The sequence below is a fragment of the Euprymna scolopes genome, chromosome 9, assembly GCF_053919585.1.
Source record: "Euprymna scolopes isolate OS-2025 chromosome 9, ASM5391958v1, whole genome shotgun sequence".
Taxonomy (NCBI): domain Eukaryota; kingdom Metazoa; phylum Mollusca; class Cephalopoda; order Sepiida; family Sepiolidae; genus Euprymna; species Euprymna scolopes.
In genome coordinates, this window is record NC_136490.1 from 131,531,945 (window position 1) to 131,551,828 (window position 19,884).

The following is a 19,884-nucleotide window of genomic DNA, read 5'->3' on the forward strand; positions in this document are numbered from 1 at the left end:
GTAGGATTTAAGCTGGATTAAAGAGTCACTTACATGCATACAGTCGCATAGCAATTAAATGAAAAGATGACAAACTTCTGACAAGAAGAAGCAATTATTATATAAGTTGTAATTTCTGTCTGTTTGTTTATTGTTTGGCTCTGATATTGTATTTAATTCTATGCTAGAGTTACTTGATAGGCCATTTTCACCCAGATATACACTGCTTCTTTGCTTCAATTCAAAATACTGTGTAGATTCCTAAGTTCAACATAAAGATCCACAAATTCTAAAAGAGATATTTGAAAAAGAGTGGAAATTACATTGCTGAAACGTTTTAACAACCAACATAAGAATAATAGTTCAAATAATCTAAATAATTTTATTTTATTTTTTTTTCTTTCTTCTTCTCTCCACTTCTTGCTTTGTATTTGCATTTTTGGTATTTTCTTGCAAAACTCCAAGAAACCAATCCCTTCATCTTTTTTTTCTTTTTGCCTGCCACCCATTTTTGTTTTCTTTGAGCAGTCTGAATGCTGGAATTCTTATGGTTTTGGTTCGTTCATGGAGCTTCCCCTTCCTTCCTAATCCGATAAACTGTTTTTTTTTTTGTTTTTTTTTTCTTTCAGCTAAAGATTGAAATTATTTTAAAAAATGTAAATTTTTCTTTTTGTGTGTTTTTTTTTCTTTTCTTTAGGCAACTGGACAGCATTTCGTCAAAGTCAGGGGTCGTTGAACAGCTATGGTAAATTTACAGTGTACAACGAAAGTCACATATTTTGGCAGCAAATTCAAAACGATTCTGTGCTTGATAGTGTGTGGATTGTGAAGGACAAACACACGACAAACAACGTCAGCAACGAGTTCAAGCAGAAAGTCATCAAGAAAGTGATGGAACAATTTCCAGAGACGACAACGCATAGTGACTTGTCAAATTTTGGCCCTTCTGCAGAGGATAAGGCCGACGATGCATATCTCCATTTAATGGTGATCGCCTTGTCAGTTGGTGGAGCCTTGGCACTCATTTTCATCATGGCTTACATTGTTGTAAGAAATCACCGAAAGAAAGGTGTGACCGTCAAGCACTGGAACGATAATGTCTATGTGAAGAAAAGTTTTTATCGTAACATTAAGAATTTGGAGAATGAATTGATGTGTGATGATTTAGACGTTTCCGATGGAAGCCTAGCAACATCAAAACTGCTGTCAGAACATTCAGAAATTTAAGGGATTATTCTCTTTACAATGCCGTATTGCAGAAATATATCTTTTGGGGTTTCTTTTTAAATATCACTATTATGTATTTATTTTTTTAAATTGAGTTAAAAAAAAAACAACCCTGAAAAACTAATAATAGTAAATTGCAGTCTTTTTTAGAAGAAAATAAAAATAGTAAAGTAGTATTAGCAATAAAATATTATAAGGCTTTTAAAAATTGCATTGGCATTAATAATCAATTTTTGAACAATAGCAATCCATAAAAAAAATATTAGATTGCAGTTTTTTAGCAAGAAACTATAAATAATAAAATAGTATGAGCTGTAAGTATCATAAGGCTTTTAAAAATTGCATTGGCATCCATGGTCAATTTTTTAATACATTTCCTAAACATTTTGAGTGTTTATACAGATATCGAAAATAATTCAAAGGAAACATTATTTTACTGATACCAATTTTTAACTAAATGTTGATGAGTACAAATTTTTGGAATTGCAAGAAATTGCAAGAATCACCAAAAATTAATTTTCATAACATGGTCATCTAAGATCATGTTTCAACTGATATTAATCAGGAGTAAGAATTTACTGTACGTCTATACCTAAGTAATGAGTGATCCCTAATTTTAAGCCACAAAAATTAATTGATTGTTCAGTTTTATGGCATATCAACCATTGTTGATTCATTTTATGCCGAAACCATCCATGTTTTGTATATACTATTGATTTATTAACTAATTTGAAGAATGAATTGAATGAATTTGTTATCACCCGTTTAATACTGGCCAGACTCAACATAACTTTGATGATCTTCCTGTGAACTGATATCTCAACGTAATCATAATCATATCTAACCACACAAAAGTTTTTTTTTTAAATCATATATCGTGTGCAACAAACAACCTTTAACTTTTAACTATGCAAGAAGACAAAAATATTTCTTCAACTTGTATCATTTGAATTATTTGGACTACTGTTTTCACCTTGGGTGTTATTGAGTGCAAGAGTAATACAAATAACACAAATAATACAAATTATCAATCCTTGTTTATAAAATTCAGAAATGTTTCTTCGACATCCACTGATATAAAAAGAAAACATCCAAACAATAATTAATACTTTACAAAACTAGTGTAATCCAGTCAAATCAATTTTATAAATAAAAAATGTAACCGACCATATTCCAAATATAGTAAAACTCCACCATTAATGCAGTATTGTAGTGGTAATTTAATAATTACTTATCTAGTATATGCAAAGGTGTTCGCCTTGTCAGTTGGTGGAGTCTTGGCACTCATTATATAATATTAAGTAATGAATTTACCTTAACTACATATATCAGTCACAACAATATTAGACAGACATCTAGTGTAATGATCTCTTGTTTTTAAGGTGAGAAATTGGTTGTAAAATGTGGTTCCTTAAACATAGTCGGCCTTAGGGCAATTCAACCAAAGCATGTGAATCAGGCCCGGTACAGAATTCTCACATATAAAGCGCTAAATTTTTTTCTTTATTATCAAATTGTCTCTGTATGAAATATTAATATTAGATAAATAGTTATATATTTATATTGAATAACGTTTGAAATCGCAATTTTTTAGTGGATTTTTTAGGCCATTTTTTTTTGTGTTTATAAAATTATTTTTGAAATTTGCATTAGGCACAAATTTACCCTAAGGCTATCTTTAGGAAATTTATCATGATTGCAGCCATGGGAAAACGTGAAAAAAGAAGTCTGTTTAGGCATTTTATATTGTTATTGTTAAATATTATTAATTTATATTATTATTAATAAATATTATTAAGTGAGGAATTATTTTGAGTTAAAATTCGAGTTTCATTGTTAGATAAACACAACATCAGGCTAAATTCGGTAGGCATTTTGTTTTACTCTAGCTTCTTTCAGATAATGTAGACATTTTGCAAGCATGCTTTTCTCAATTTGAGATGCATAATACTAACTTGATTTTCAATAGAAGTAATTTCTCATTTAGATATATATAGTGAAAACAACATAAAACTACTTTTAATGCCTTAACAAATTTTTTTCTTGTTTTTCCATGGCCGCAATCTTTATAAATTATCCAACTCTGTATATATGGTATATCATATTTCCAGCAAAGTTCAATTTGTATTTACATTCAGATGACACTTCTCTGACGGATATCAGTTAAAAGACAATCATAAATTCACTTTTAGTGTCTGTTTCAAAATATGTATTTTAGGTGAAAGAAGTATTTAAATGGGCGTACACAGTAATATTTTTAATTAATTCCTGTTGGTTTGTTAGTTTTTAGTTCACTAATTTGACCCAAAGAAGATCAAGAATTCTTTGGATTCCATCAAATTTGTTCAGCAGACTGACAATGGTTTGTGAGAAAGGAAAATAGGTGGTGGTCACTAAAACAAAATGCAATAAATTTGAAGTTATAAATTTTATTTGGTTTATCTACTATTATATTTGGCTTATTCACTTCTCGTATTTTTGATGCCCCCCAGATTTTCAAAAGCAGGTGATTATTCTTTTCAAAAGTGAAAATTCGAAAGTATAGTCTGTGTTATGGATATTTTTTTTTCAATGATTACAAAACATCAGTTTGATAATATTATTGCAATTTTGAAATTTGCTATTTACTAAAAAGGAATGGATTGAAAAAAAAACAAAAACAAACGAATTTCCAACTTTTGAAAAAAATAAATTACTGTTTAACAAACCTTCGTTATAATAAGGTGCAGCAAACTAAGTATTATGATATTGTTCACTGCACAGTTAGGGATTGATAGGGATCAGATACCACAATACCACATTTACTCTAGAAGTTTGGCATAAAATACTCATTATAAGTCAACAAGCTATAATTATTGTCGATTTTTAATGAGCTAAAAAGTCTAGTTTATATGATAATATGCTAAAGCACTTCATGTTCATACATGCTTTATCACCTTTCACACAGATTTAAAAAATGAGATCATCTGATAAGCAAAGATGGTGATTAATGATTAATCTGATATCGCCATTTTTATTATATAACTAGAATATGTATAACCTTATTTATTACAACTCGAAATAGCTATAAAATGTGTTTGTTTTTTCTAATGAACACATTTAATGTACTAAACAATAAAATTGTTCCTTTTTCTAATAGACAAATACAAATCTTGATTTTTGCAATACCTTTTTCAGAAAGCTACTACGAAAATGTCAGCAGCCTTTTTTTTCAGGGAGGGGGGGGGGGCTCTATCAAGTGATCTATTTGGCCAAATCTCCTACAAAAATGTAAGGAAAAAATGAAAAAAAAAACCCAAAAAACAATGCATGATGAATATTTTTTTATTTGAAAACGAGGCTGGAACATAACAACTATTTTTTTATTTATTACCTTTTTTTTTTTTTTGTGTGTGTGTGTGTGTGTGTGTGTGTGTGTGTGAGAGCTTTATAATTTACATTGTTATTTAAAAGGTTTATTAAAAACGGTTTGTATTTTTAAGCTTGTTTATCTTTTCAAACATTTTATGAAATTGGAGAAAACACGTCAGTATGAGTTGTACATGTATACTAGTGTTTGGGCAAGTTTAAAATTAATTAAATACTTTAAATATTTAAAGTATTTAATAAATTAATACATATTAAGAAATTTTATTTTTGTATTAAATTTATTCATTTCATTTATTCAATGAATTAGTATATATTAAGATTTTTTTATATTCAATTAGTATGCATTTTAGCATTATTTTGTTTATCTATTAATTAACTGGAAAAGATTTATTAAAATACAAGTTTCAGATTAATTTGTTCAGTTAAGAAATCGGATCTTTATACAACAGTCACGCCAAATAAAATACTCTCATCACCCCCCATCCTTCCAAATATGGATAATAGTGAAAAAAATAAAAGTTATATTATTTACTAAAGATGATGGAATATATTCAAATTATTGAGTATGTGTATAAAAAGATTGTTTCCCTTATATTTTTGTCTCCATTGTACATCACACTGATAACTGATAGCTGTCTACTATTTTGTAATCCGTTCCGCAGTGGCGTTTATTCTGCATTTTGTATGGCAAGAAATGAGGGTTTTATCAACCTCTGTGTGAAGACCTTAATCCTACACATGATTACGTAGCACTCACCAACGTGTGCACGTGCATACACTGTGCATAGCTGGTTGATCTCTTCTGCAAAATATCCAATTATAGAATGACCGTGTGCCAAACTTGGCTGGTTTTAATATTGGATATTTTAGACAAAGTCAAAATCTCACCCCAGCTGCCACAAACAATTGATTGTAGGTCAGTAATTTTAGATCACGTAAAATAAATGGGATGATTAGGGGATGGTGGTTAGGGTTAGAAGAAGGCCATAGTTCTATGCATGCCTACACAAGACTCACAAAAGTAGGTCAAGAGCGTGTGCTGGTGTGTGCACTGCATATACTGGTGTGACTATTTTTTTGGGGGAAAAAAAAAACTCGTTTTTTTTCCACTAGCACTGATGATTTTCCATAAAATGTTAAATAGACACGTTCCTGACTCGACTGGTTTTAATATTGGATGTTCTAGGCAAAGTCAAACTCTCACTCCTGCTGTCATGACCAGTTAATTTTATGGGAGTAATTATACCTATTTACTATGCCTCCCCACGGGACAGAGTTAGACACCAGGGTCGTTTTTTAACGTGGAGAAAATGTACAAAAATAAAAATTGTCTCAGTCGTGAAGGATTTCTCCTTCACCGAAAGAGAACAAGAAATAGAAGTGCAGCATCTGAAGAACAGATGGTATTTATTTGCTCCCCCACCGAGCAAATTAGGCACAAGGCCAATTTTTAATGTGAGGAGTGAAGGGAGGGGGAAGGGAAAAAGGGGACCAGCTCCCGAGAGGTGGGAAATGGGAGCTGGTTACAGGTCAGGTATGTGGGGTTGCCCCCACATACCTGGTCTTTGCTTGCAGTATCTGCCGAAACAGATACTACACTTTGATCTTGTCCCGAAGGCCAAGTAAATGGGAGTAATTATAATCACGTTAGATGGGATGGTGATGGTGTTAGAAGAAGATAATGTTAAAAACGACAACAGAGCACAAGTCTTGACAAATGAGAGGACAACAGAAAATGACTACTGCCAGATGGTCAGTCCATCTGTACAGATGGATGATGTGTTCATTTTGTGTTTCTCTCATTCCTCCACCATTTCCATAAAGAATGTATCTGTATATAAAATCTAGATAAAACTATTTTTATTTAAAATGAAAATGTTGTCACTTCTTTTGGTCAGTCCATGTAAACTACAAAGACATGTTGGATGAAGAAACAGCCGGTGCCGTGAAAAGACAGAATCAAGCACCAAACTCGTTCCCCTAACTTGGTACTTATGCAGAGAACGACCCGTTTTTCTGTGAATGTTGCCTAGGAATATTCCGGCAGCTTACATAAACTGACGAAATAGTTTGAAAACTGATAAAATTTTTAAGTGCTAGAAAAAAGGAAAACATTACAGGAGAAAACATTTATGGTATAGTAATTTTAATGAAGAAAATAGAAATACAATTTTAAAAAAAAATTAACTTGTGGTAAGTTTCATGAATAAATATTTTTTTTTGTAAAATAATGTGTAGCAACAAAAGAAAACATTTTTTTTTTTTTAAATATTTTTTGTTTTGCCATATTCTGCTAGTTTACAAAAGTTGCTGTAATGTGCCGTGGCAACATTCACGAAAAAACGGGCCGTTTTCTGCATAAATACCGCTAGATCTCCTCTACATTCATACTGACTATATAACATTAGCAGAAATAGCAATATTGAAAAAAAAAAAAGAAAAAATGAGTTTCCATGCATTATTAATGTTTGATTATCACATCTGCTTGTTTAAACACCTTGGGTATTTAAACATAGACATATTCAAATAAGTTATAGCAACTGCAATGTTTTTAATAAATGCTGAGGATTTTAAAATAGCTACAAAACAGTGTATCATTTTTTTGCTAAAATTGTCTTGAGAGAACTTCTTTAAACTGGCATTAATCAGTGGAGTGTCGTCAGGGTTGTATTTAACGTTTCCTTAGTTGTTTTATACATTTTTTCTTTGGTGAAAACAAAAGCAAACAATTTTTAAAATGCATCCACTCAATCTGTATGTTTAGCAGTAAAACGCTTTTTGAAACTTAAGCATGACAGACCAACGATAATGAGATTTCAAACCCAAACATGACAGACTTGCAAAATATGATTTTAAACAAAATCCTGGCGGACTAATGAAAATGTAATTTTAAACTGACCGACGAAAATGGAATTTCAAACGCTTTTTAAAACTTAAACATGACAGACTTACGAAATCCTGACAGACTAGCAAAAATGTGATTTTAAACTGAATCATAAGAGACCAACGAAAATACAATTAATACAATTTCGAATCGAATCTTGACAGACCAACGAAAATGGAATTTCAAACTGAATTTAGGATGAAAATATTCTAGCACACAGATATGTTATATATAAGTGACATTGTGTGTGTGTGTGTGTGTGTGAAATGTTTCTACCAAACTCCTTTCTGAATATTTGGTCTACAGACCTGAAACTTGATATATAGGATAAAAAACAGCATCTTCAGTCCGGATTTTTTCCAACTTCTCTAAAGGAGCAGAAACATTTATGCACATATGTAGCCAATAATATTTGTATAAATAAATATACTATAATTACATTCTGCTTGTTATTGAACACTTTTTATAAACACCAGAGAAACGATGTGGCTTATCTTTACACGTAACTGCAGTTTCATGGTACATCCAATCCTCAAAAGTCTTAAATCCCTGACAATATTTTTTTTTAATATATATTTATGTAAAAATTCAATCTGGCCAGGAAAACAGTTTCTGAAATCCTAATTTTTTTAAATTTATTTTTTTGGGGGAGGATAGGGATTGGATGGTGTAGTGTTAAATATAAAAACCATTAGATCTTTCAAGAATCGTTTTCCTGTCTTTTCAAGATTTCTTGTAATATTGAAACTGTATATGTTTATCTTGATTGCTTTTAGTACGCTATTTGAGTTGATAACTTTTTTGGCCTTTCTCAGATCTCGGCTGATGTTCGTCTTTAGAAATTCCTCGAGCTGCAACAATAACGAATAAAAAAAAAAGGGGCCCGCAAGGTAAAAGAAGTCGCACATAAAATTGCAGTAGAAAAGCCTAGTGTTGCAAGTGCATGCGACTCTCTCACCATTAAAACAATGGGGGTGGGGGAGGTGCTCATCTTGCAAACCGTTGCTTCTAAGACATTGATTGTAATCTTGTGCAGCGAATGCTGATTTGGCATCTTTAACAATATTAAACTGAAGCCAAATCAGTTTTGCTTCTTTAAACAAAACTCACTTTTTTTTATATCCATATTAATAAAACTATCAGACAGGATTTTGTATATCTGTGTTTTCCGCCCATATGTAACTTTAATAAATGCACATTGAATTATTTTTAATTACAGTAGAATCCCAAGATATGGCATCAATCTGTTCCAGGATCGTAAGGTGAACTCGCTGTACGGCGGGGCCTAAGCAAAATTTTCTACAGTACGGCATTAAAAATTAGTGACAAAATACAGTACAGTATATAATACACATGTATATAATCAAATAACATTATAAATAATACCATAAGGCGGGGCAAATACCGTAATCAGGGTCCGGAAAAACATTGTATTCCACAGCGTAACTTGAAAAAAAAAAAAAACCTATCCTAGAGCCACCATATCCCTGGGTCTACTGCAATTATTTTCTGATTTTTTAAATAAGGATTAATAATTTGCATTATTTGGACTACTGTTCTCATCTTAAGTGTTATTCTCACAACGTTTTTGGTTGATGTAACCTCTGACTTTCTTCAGGTGTGTCTTGTTGAACTCAAGAATCTTTCTGTCAAATTCGGGAATTTGAGCAGAAGGACTTGTACCATAGTGGATAAAGTACTTAGTAAAAGCCAATTGTAAAGTTACACTCTTCTCAAAGTGCTGGCAACACTCAAAATACCATTACAAATTATTTAGGACCTCTATCCAGTCATGGCTGATGGAACAAGAGCATACTACTCCTGTGGATTAAATAAAGGTTTCCATTCAAAATTCTGTGCAGTCCATTGTGAAAATGATACTCAAGATGAGAACTGTAGTCCAAAGAATTCAAATAATAAATTTTAATTATTGAAATTTAAAAAAAAAAAAAAAAAAAGGGAAAGGAAAACTAAAATGAACATGACTATATTTCGAATTATTTTCCTCAAGGCCAATTTTGGTTAAAAGCAGCTCATTATAAATAATTGAAAGTCCTGTTAAGAAAACTTGGACAATATGATGGCAGTTAGTAGAGCGCATACTTCCACCAACATTCAATAGTTAAAATAACATCTAGTAAATTTGATGTAATAAATATGAATACATCCGGGTTCTTCTTCACAAGAATATGATTGACTGGTGCAAACCATAAATTCATATGAGTACAGCAACCTTGGAGAGACGTTGAAAGATATGCCAAAAGCCTAAAGCTTAAGCATATTACTAAATATGACTACGAACAACCATTCATAAAAGCAACTTGCTAGATTATATTACTCGATTTGTAGCCAAGGCCACTCAGCCACTTTAAACGAATGTATCTCTTTCTGGGATATATCAAAATTAAAGAAAATGAACATCTGTTATAATTGTTTCGAGAAAATCTGATTTAAATTTCGTAACTCGTTTTGAACTCTAACAAAAAAAAACACCTAAAAAACTAAACGACTATACATTTTTGAGAGAATGATTCAGTTTCTGAATAGATTGCATTACTTTTTTTTTTTTAAAGATTACAATTTTTTTTTCTACATGCAGATTCTTGTTGATTATTACATTTAGAACACAATTTAAAATTACAAAAAAACAATTTTATGTTTGAAAATTTTTGAGATGAGGATAGATAATTTGTATTATTTGAATTATTTAGACTACTATTTTCATCTTGGTTGTTATTTTCACAACGTTTCGACCAATGTAACCTCCGATCTTCTTAGGTTCCCGAGTTTGAAAAGATGCACCTATGCGGAAGTTCAAAATTATGCATAAGTTCTCAAATTCAATGAAAAATAGTCCTAAATTTGCAAAGATGTACCTGTAGAAGGTTGGGGATTACATCGGCTGAAACGTTGTGAAACTAACAATCAAAATATGAATAGTAGTCTGAATAATACAAATTATCAAACCTCAAAAATTCTTAAACATATTTGTTAGTGAGAAGAGGGAAGGGTAGTTTGCTTGAAGCTTTGCTGGTAAATAAATAAGAGTATAAGAACGCTATAGCAATATAGGGAACTGAGTGTTAAAATGATGTAATGTATGAATAAAAATGGACAAACGAAATAGGGTTCTGTAGAACTTGTTTTTTGTTTGCCCGTTTTTTATATCATCATATATTTATTTTCCAGATCAATCATAGATATAAAGCAAGAAAATAGATTTACTGTTTGAAATAACCAGGAGGATAGAAGTCTTTGATATTTCGAGAATATTATCTTTTTTTTTACATTTCTTTTGTTCCCTTTCTTTCTGAAAAAGAGATTATATTCTCAAAATTTCAAAGACTTCTATCCTCCTGGTTATTTCAAACAGTAAGTCTATTTCACTGCTTTGTATCTATCATTGATCTGGAAAAGGATACATGAAGATATAAAAAAACAAAAAACAAGCTATATAAGACCCTCTTTCGTTTGTCCATTTTTGTCGATACATCACATCATTTTAACACCCGGTTTCCCTACATTGCTATAGCCTTCCTTCTGTATTCACAACCACACAACTGCGATGGACTGGATATGTGGCCAGAATAGAAAACAATCACATCCCCCAAATGCTATTGTATGAAGAATTGGAAAATGGGCACAGAAATATTGGTGGGCAGAAACTTTGCTACAAGGATGTGATAAAGCGCCACCTAAAGGCAATGAATATGAACAGGAAAAATTGGGAAGAGCTATCAGCAGACGGAAGTTGCTGGTGCAGTAGCCTTCACAAAGGAAAGACAGAAATAGAGGCAAAAATAAAGGCCAGGTCTGAACAAAAACATTACCAAAGGCAACAACCCTGGTAAATAGCCATGCACTACTTGTGGGGAAACTTTCCACACAGTGTAGAATGCTATAACACCATAGGATAAAACACCAAGACTGACTAGTCATCTTCAACTATGAAGGACTGTGTGATGATGATAAGTAATAATAATAATCTGAGGGAGCAAATTTATCATTCTCTTCATAATCGCAGACTACTTCCTGAGGAACCATAAGGTTTCCAAAAAGGAATAAGAGCAACACATGACCTGGACCAAATGATCCTGAAGGAGGTAAAAAGTAGAAAAAAGAATTTAGCATGCAGGGAAACTTTCCACACTGAATGGAATGCTGTAACACCGTAGGATAAAGCACAGAGATCCTGACTAGTTATCTTCAGCTATGATGATGATTTTCAATTTATAAAAGAAAAAGAAAACTTTTATGGATGTTCGGTAAGAACGCAGATCCCCACAATATCTTATTAATACATAAAAAAACTGGCAAACACTCTCGGTATTAGCCAGGAATGAGTGGGGACTTATATGTACTTCTGAACCCTATATTATTATTATTTTTGTCCTTATTTTTTAAATTTCTGTAATTTTCAAGTTATAAAAAGTAAAACATCTTTGTTGTTTATGGATGTCCAGCGTGAACTTAGTTCCCACAGTATTATTATAAAATCTTCGAATACAAAAATGATATCAATGTTAGATTTTTGTAAAAAATTTTATTTGATCTTTTGTATAGGGCTTTATTTTCAATTGCATCCTCCAACAAATAGACAGAAACACCACAAACCTATTCTTATACTAAAGCTAAGTTAATCAACGTTTGTTTCCCTGAGGATATATTTTTTTAATATGTTTTTATCACACACAAAATACACGCTAAGATATTACTTAGTTTTGGGATTGAGTTATGCTTGAAAAAACAAAAAAAAAACTTTCATTTTATTTTCAATTGCATCCTCCAACAATGCTACAGAAACACTACAACTAAAGCTGTATTAATCAACGTCTGTTCCCCTAATTCATTTTCATATATTTTTAATGATACAAAATACTTGATTCAAATATATCTTAGGTCTGAGATTTACAGATTATGAATTCAAAAGGACCTATTACTTTCAAACTGTGTAATAACCTATTATTATATTAAAGCTGAGTTAATCAACGTTTGTTTCCATAAGGCTGCACTTCTTATATATTTTAATTGCACAAAATATATGCCAAAATATGCCTCAGTTTAGAGATTGAGTTATGTTTGAAAAAACAACTTCCGCTTTAATTGTTGTTTTTTTTTAATTAATTGTAATTTGTAATTAACTTACCAAGTGGCCCATCTCTTAAGTTTTTATCTATTACTCTCACTGCATGTTGTTTGACCTTCCCTATTCCTGTATTTTATATATTTATCACTCTTACTTCCATCACTCTCTGTTTATTAACAGCTAACTAATAAAGAAAGGAAAGAATAAAAAGAACATTCGATTAGAAATAAAAGGGAATATTAGCACAAGTAGTAATTCTATTTAATCCATAGTTTTGAAAGGAAAGAATAAAAAAAATAGGGATAGTGAGTAGAAAGATACTAAATTCTTTATTTGTTTAAATTTAACTGGCTTTTCAAACTCATTTTTCTTGATTCAAATAATCTAACCTGAGCTCAGTAACTGACCCTACGGGTCGCATTTTCTTCTAGTATATATCGTAATTTCTTAAAAAGATGTTCCACTTAAGAGGGAGAGGGGCGATAAAGTTGTAGAATCAGAGCTTTAATCCCTTGGAGATTAATGTAATTCTGAGGTTTATTCTAAAAATAAAGCCTCCTATTTTTTAACTAAAAAACTAAAACGTTGAAGAACGATAAAAACGGAAGTAATGCCATTAAAACGAGTGACCTTTTGTGTTCCAGAATTCATTTTTCTACTTATCACCACTATTCTCAATTCACTTTTGCCAGCTTTTGATCCTCAGCCGTAAAAGTCTGGAGCACGCTTTGTCACTCACATCTGTTGCCACTCTGAAATCGACGAACCCATCTTATTGTACTGACATCAAGTTAGATATCTTAGTATGTACAGGATTTGTGGTTATATTTAAGATGTAGCTGCTCTTTTTTACTTCCGGTTTCTGTTCTACAAGCAAGATGACGAGGACAAGCAAGATATGGTCCTTTTTGACTAATGATTATCTTTCTATCAGATGATGTGAAAGCCCTCCCCTCTTTCTTTCCCCATGTTAAAAATGGCTTTCTTGTCTACTTGTTCACGTCTAATTATGCAGCCAAATGTACAGCAGAAACCGGACGTCAAGAAGGGCAGACAATCTTGATTATAACTGGATTCACCTCTTGAACTAATTGATGGATCATTATGAATTTTGAAACAATGCTGCTAGATGTATCAGGATGTAATGTGAGCTATTTTTAGTTTAATTTAGTTCTATGAAAAGAGGGGGGGGGAGAAGGTAAATGCTATTTGTGAAAATTCAGATAGCTCTGATTTTTGTAGAGTTTTAAGAATAGATATTAGACATCAATTAATAAATATTCCCCAAATTTCAATTTCTTTGCAGTATTTTAAAGGGGTTTTAGGAGGCTTAATATGTGTACAGCCTCTCATTTGAAAATTCAAATCCGTCAGATTTGTATTAAATTTGATCCGTACTCATTAGACACTAATTAAGCAAGATTCCTTGAATTTCAGTTTTTTCTCAAGACCCTTAAGCTTAAGCCTTAAATTGTAGATATTTTTTAGAATCAAAACCAGTCAATGAATTTTGATCAAGATAGGAATTATGATTCTAAAAATTAAAATTTAGTATCATTTATGTTAATTTTAATCTCCGTAAAAAGAGATAAAAGTGTTACGAAACTGTTCTGTTTGGGAGAAATTCATTTTACCTTTCCTGGGACAGATATTTTTCTAATTTTTATATAAAATTATATTTTGCTATAAATTCTGAAAAGGCGTTTGTACAACAGCTTTATCGTGAATAAAAAATAATTGTTACCTAGAAAAATTTTTTAAATTAAACAAATAATTAAAATTTTTTTTTCTGTTTTAGAATCTGAAGAGACGTTGATGTGCAAAAAATTATTAAAATCATTCATGGTTATTACATGAATTGGAGGGGAAAAAAAGCTAACTTGATTTTATGCATAAAACATTTTGACCTAACAGTAACCATCCTTTTAATTAAGGGATTTCAAATGCATATATATATATGTGTGTGTGTGTGTGTGTGTGTGTGTGTGTGTGTGTGTGTGTGTGTGTATAAACATATGAAAAATATATAAGTATTTATATGTTTTCTCTATTTTTTAATGTATAGGAATACAAAATTTCTTTAAAAAAAAAAAAAAAAATCTTTTTCAAAAACAAAAACAAAAAAAAATTGGTTTTTCCGTTGGCCTTTTTCAATCTGGATACATGATGCAATTTGGATTTCAAATACAAATATTTATATTCATGCACAAATATTAATGAAAAATTTATCATAATGAATCGTTATTTTAAGAACAATCCAACCTGAATTCTTCCAGTTTTTTTTTTAATGCTCAAAACAAAACAATTTGTTTTATTTTCAATTTACATTTCTTTTTACTTATGCTTTTATGATTTGTGTTTCTTGAAAAAAAAAATTGTACAATTTCAATTTGATCTACAATGACAATCGTTTATATAATATAATTTCTGATTCTTGAACTTATTTTTTTTTAATTGGTAGAATTTAACATTAATGTATAAATAATTTGCTTCTTTGTTTCTTGAGAGTGGCATGATTGAAAAGATTGGGTTACTTTGGTTGCCATCCATGCAGTTTAGTTAACAGCTGAGAAATCGCAAACAAAATATGTAACAAATAACAATGACAAATATAAAACCGACCTGCCCCCCCCTTTTTTTACAATATAAGATTTCATTGATATATTTTTTCAGAGACAGTAAAAATCTAATATGGCCGACCCATGCTTTCTTGTTTGTTAATTTTTGAGATGAGGATTGGTTATTTGTATTATTTGAATTCTTCAGACTACTATTCTCATCTTGAGTATCATTTTTACATTTTAGTTCACATAGCCTCCGATTTTCTTTATTGTATCTTTGTCAAACTTGGGAATTTGCGTAGAATTTTGAATGGAACCCTTTATTTAATCCACATTTAATCCATATTTGCGTTCTGTCAGCCATGACTAAATAGAAGCTCTAAATAATTCGCAATTGTAGTTTGAGTGTGGATAACTACTTGGTAAAATTCACTTGTAAGTTACACTCTTCTAGAGTTTGAAGGTTCAATCCTCAGTGAAGGCAGCACTCAAAATACAATTACAAATTACTTAGGACTTATACCCAATTATGGCTGACAGAACGAGAGCATTCTATCTTTGTGGATTAAACAAAGGGTTCTGCTCAGAACTCTGGGCAGATTCCTCGAGTTCGACAGACACCCGGAGAAAATTGGAGATTACATCAACCAAAATGTTATGAAAATAACACTCAAAATGAGAACAGTAGTCCAAAAATCATGTCTTCTTATTTCATTTCTTTGCCACTAAATTATAAGACTTAAGGTCGTTGGTTTTAATTATCTTTTAATTTTTTTTTATTCATTCGTTGTTGACGAAGTCAAAGTGACGCTTATAAATTTGGAGGTAAATGTTACAATCATTTTTCACATTTTAAAATTATACATGCCGATAGAAAATTATTTATTTGCATTTGGTAAGTTATTTATTACATATTTCATTTAATGTTTGACTTCTTGATCGTTAACTATACTGCCTTTCAGCTTAGAAGCTCAAATGAACTATAATACTTAACTAAAGTTTTAAGGCAAAATGCCAAGTATTATGATTCATTTGTGCTTCCAAACTGAAGAGAAAAATAAAATTTTGTATGTGCCACTGTTGTATCAAAGAACCAGTAATTCATTTCAAATCACGTTTGTTTGATCACATTCTCTCATATTTCTATAAAAAAAAAAAAAAAAAAAAAAAAAAAAAGAAAGAATAATTTTCTTTTCATGCTTTGAAAGCCCTTTTGAAAACGTTTTTCAAGATAGAAACAAAAATATTTCTGGTCATTTAAAAAATAAATAAATAAATAAAATAAAACAAAACAAAAATATTCTCTAATATCCTTCCAATCAAATATTTTTACTATAATACTTGAATAATTTTCGGTCATGAACTAAAACAAACAGCATATAAGTTATATAAAACGCATTAGAATTAAATCATCTAGCTAGTATGGAGATAATTTATAAGATCTTTTATTATTTAAAAAAAAAAAAATCTTACAAATCATTTTCACACTTTAAAAAAATGGCGGTGTCTGACATTTTTTTTCCTTTTGGTTTGCATGTTAACTTTTCTGTAATTTTGTTGTCTATAAAAATCTTTCCGTACATTAAAATTAGCCAAAGGTTTTATTTTTATTTTTTTATTAATTCTTCGGTGTTAATTTTTCTGAACGTTTACCTAACTTTCTTTACTTACGTTATGGTATCATGGGCTCAGTTTCAAATTTAAAATTGTTTGGGATAATGAAGAATAAATTTTGTAGAGGTACTGTTTGTACCATAGATTATTAGGCGCTTATGGCAATGGCATCAATTATCTAAGGGGGATAACTAGTATTGACTAAGCAAAAATAAGCATATTTCCCAATAGACAATTTTTAGGATGCTAAAATAATTAATCGTACAATGAAAACATTTTTAAATAAAAAAAGACCTTGTCTCCACAAACGCTGAATGAAATTAGTCCCGGAAATTTCCAAAGCAGTTTACAAAGAGGAAACAAGTTAATTAATGAACTAAAAATGAAACAATTCCAAAAAATTGCTGAAGCAGTTTATTGCGTACTGCTCTGGCAATTTCCAGGACCAGCTTCATTTGATGCATGCAGAAACGAGGTATTTACTTAAAATTATTTCATTGTTCGATTGATTATTTTAGCGTCCAAAATTTCCTCTTACAAAAATTTCTTATTTTCACTTAGTCAATGCTAGTTATCTCCCCTAGAGAACTGACTATTGCCATAAGCACCTATGTCAATGGTCAGCAACCTACAATCTGCAGGCCAGATTTGGTCAGCGAAGACATTTTAACCAGTTTGTGAGTCTGAGTACCAATAACTATTTTTTAACATGAGATGAGACACTCAAATTTAACAAAAAGTCTGCTGTTCCTTCGATCCACACAAACGAATTTGAAATCTATGACCGCAAAAATATGATCAAAACCTAACCACCTCCATTTCTGTACGAAAAATTAAAGAAATAAACATAAAACAAAAACTGAGAGTCAGTTTAACAAACTGACCGGTTACAGACATTAGGCGTGGACTGGTTCAAAGTGTTGTCTCAGTTGGCTTTCTATTTCATTTCTTCAACAGTAACCCCGCTATTGCTTATGTATGTACACTATGTAAGTTGCTGTAATCTTTGAATGAACCATATTTTTATATTTTCAATACCAGTTTAAAACATACGTGTCATAATTTCATCCATTTTGCTTCAAGTGATTTTTTTCATTTTGAAGTATTTTGACGTTTGAGGAAAACTAATTTTTGTTAGGTGTTTTATAAATTTTAGATTTTCTTTTGTTTTCTTAATTTTTCAATGGTTATTTTAATTAGAGTTTTAAATATGTTGACAGGAGTCTGCATATATAATTTTCTTTAATCTTTTTATTCATGGCCTTTGCCTGGCCTGTGACCTGTCATTATAACATGAACCAGCTCGCGAATGAGTTGCTGACCCCTGACCTATGTAACAAGTTTCAGGCAAAATCCAAGAAGAGTGTTTAAAAGAAATCTCAATTTTTCTTTTTCATGATTTGACATACTAACATATTGCGAGAGCTCTATTTGCCTAAAGTTGTCTAACTTTACACCCTAATTTATAAATATTTTTTCTTTTTTTTGTACATTTTAGATATTTTTAAATATAAGAAACAGACATTTGGAAATCATCTTGTATAGCTATTGTAATGATTTCTGCAGACTGTAAAAAAAAAACAAAAAAAAAACGCTAAGAAATCTATGGTTTTTATTCATTGTTTTTTTGTTTTAACTGTCTTTGTGAAAATGAGGGTAAAATAAAAAAAATGGGTTCTTATTTACAATTCAACCTATTTAAAAAAAAGAAACAAGACTACAGAAAAATCTTTATGGTGTATGTAAATCTGTAACATTGTGTATATGAGAGCATCGGAAAGTATCAGCAACAGCAAAGGATAGCTGGCTTGCAAAGAGATTAGCAGCAGTAGTAAAAAAAAATGAGCATATGCAAATTAGGAAGTATGCACAAGAAGAAAAAGGAAAAAAATGCACAACGTGGTCGGGAGAAGGAAAGTGCAACGTCAAAGAAAGTAGATGTGTAAAGTTAAGAATGATAATGGGCCAGATGTGGCCAGCATGCAGTTGGAAGAGAAACACGAGCCAGGTTAGATGGACATGTTGCAGCGAGAGACTTTTTAAGTGGTGTTGAGACAGAAGAGTAACGATAATAAAAAAGAAAAAAATGCAGATCCAAATTTTTATTTATTTCCTTTGTTTGTTTGTTTGTTTGTTTGTAACAGCTACATTACACATCTCATGGAATGGAAGTGTCATATTCCAAAAATCATAAATTGATCAAGTAGTTTTAGTTTTATAAAGAATCATTTTTAAGCAATTAAAGGGAATTCATCAGCATTATAACATAAACCTAATAAGTATGAATTACTGAGTTATCTCCCTTTGCTTCTTGACATTTTTTTTATCATGGAGGACGAGACAGTTACTTTTTAGATCCTCATAAAATTTGATGTTCTTAGTTACAAATAAAACTACTTCATCAATTTACATGATTTTTGGAATATGACATCTTTGTTCTGTCACAAGTACATACACCATAAAGACTTTTTTTTTTTTCTTTTTTTTTTTTTTTTAAATTAGGTTGAATACTAAATAAGAACCAAAAATGATTTAATACAGAATATTTATAAAAAAAAATTTTTGATTTGGGAATTAATTTTTTTATCCAATTTGTTTCAGCTCCTACAATTGTAATGTAAGAAGAAAAGAATGGCTTCTATCATTTATGTACAAATAAATTTATACATGTATGCAATATAAAATCTGGAAAAAAAAACAAAAACATTATTTCTATTTTTGATTTTTAAAATAAAATTGACAATATTTGAAAAATAAAAAAAAGTTGTATTTCCTTTTTCTTAACACATTTATTTATCTCTTTCCCACAGTGAAAATTGTGACACAAGGGTCAGAAAATGATATTGAAAAGTGAGCGCCCCTGAGGAGGAGCACTCTGACCTGTGAGAAAAAAAAAAAGGGGGGCAATTAATGATTGCTCAAGAGAGGGAGAGCAGTGTGCACTTAGCTTGCTTACTAACAAAAAAGAGATTGCCTTGCTTTCTCAGCCTTTTTAAAGTTTTTTCCCAGGTCAGGTGACAGTTAATCACATGACCTTTTGGTTATTTAAAATTGAAATTCTCTCCAGTGGACCAATTTTTTTTTAGATGCGTTTGTGGCTGGTGTCGGAAAGCTACTCTTTGATTACCTCAGCTTTGCTGCCAAGAGATTGTTAACAGACTGTC

General features: G+C 30.8%; 1 protein-coding gene across 2 annotated transcripts in view; it reads left to right on the forward strand.

The window, feature by feature from the left end:
• The window catches only part of LOC145284843 (acid phosphatase type 7-like), a 212,147-nt gene extending 192,664 nt beyond the window's left edge, over nt 1-19,483 (forward strand). For both annotated transcript variants that reach the window (XM_080133822.1, XM_080133823.1), the window contains one exon: nt 677-19,483. In XM_080133822.1, coding sequence (XP_079989948.1) covers nt 677-1,206 — 530 coding nt within the window. In that variant the 3' untranslated portion in view covers nt 1,207-19,483. The remainder of the gene's footprint in view (nt 1-676) is intronic.
• The last annotated feature ends 401 nt before the right edge of the window (nt 19,484-19,884 follow it).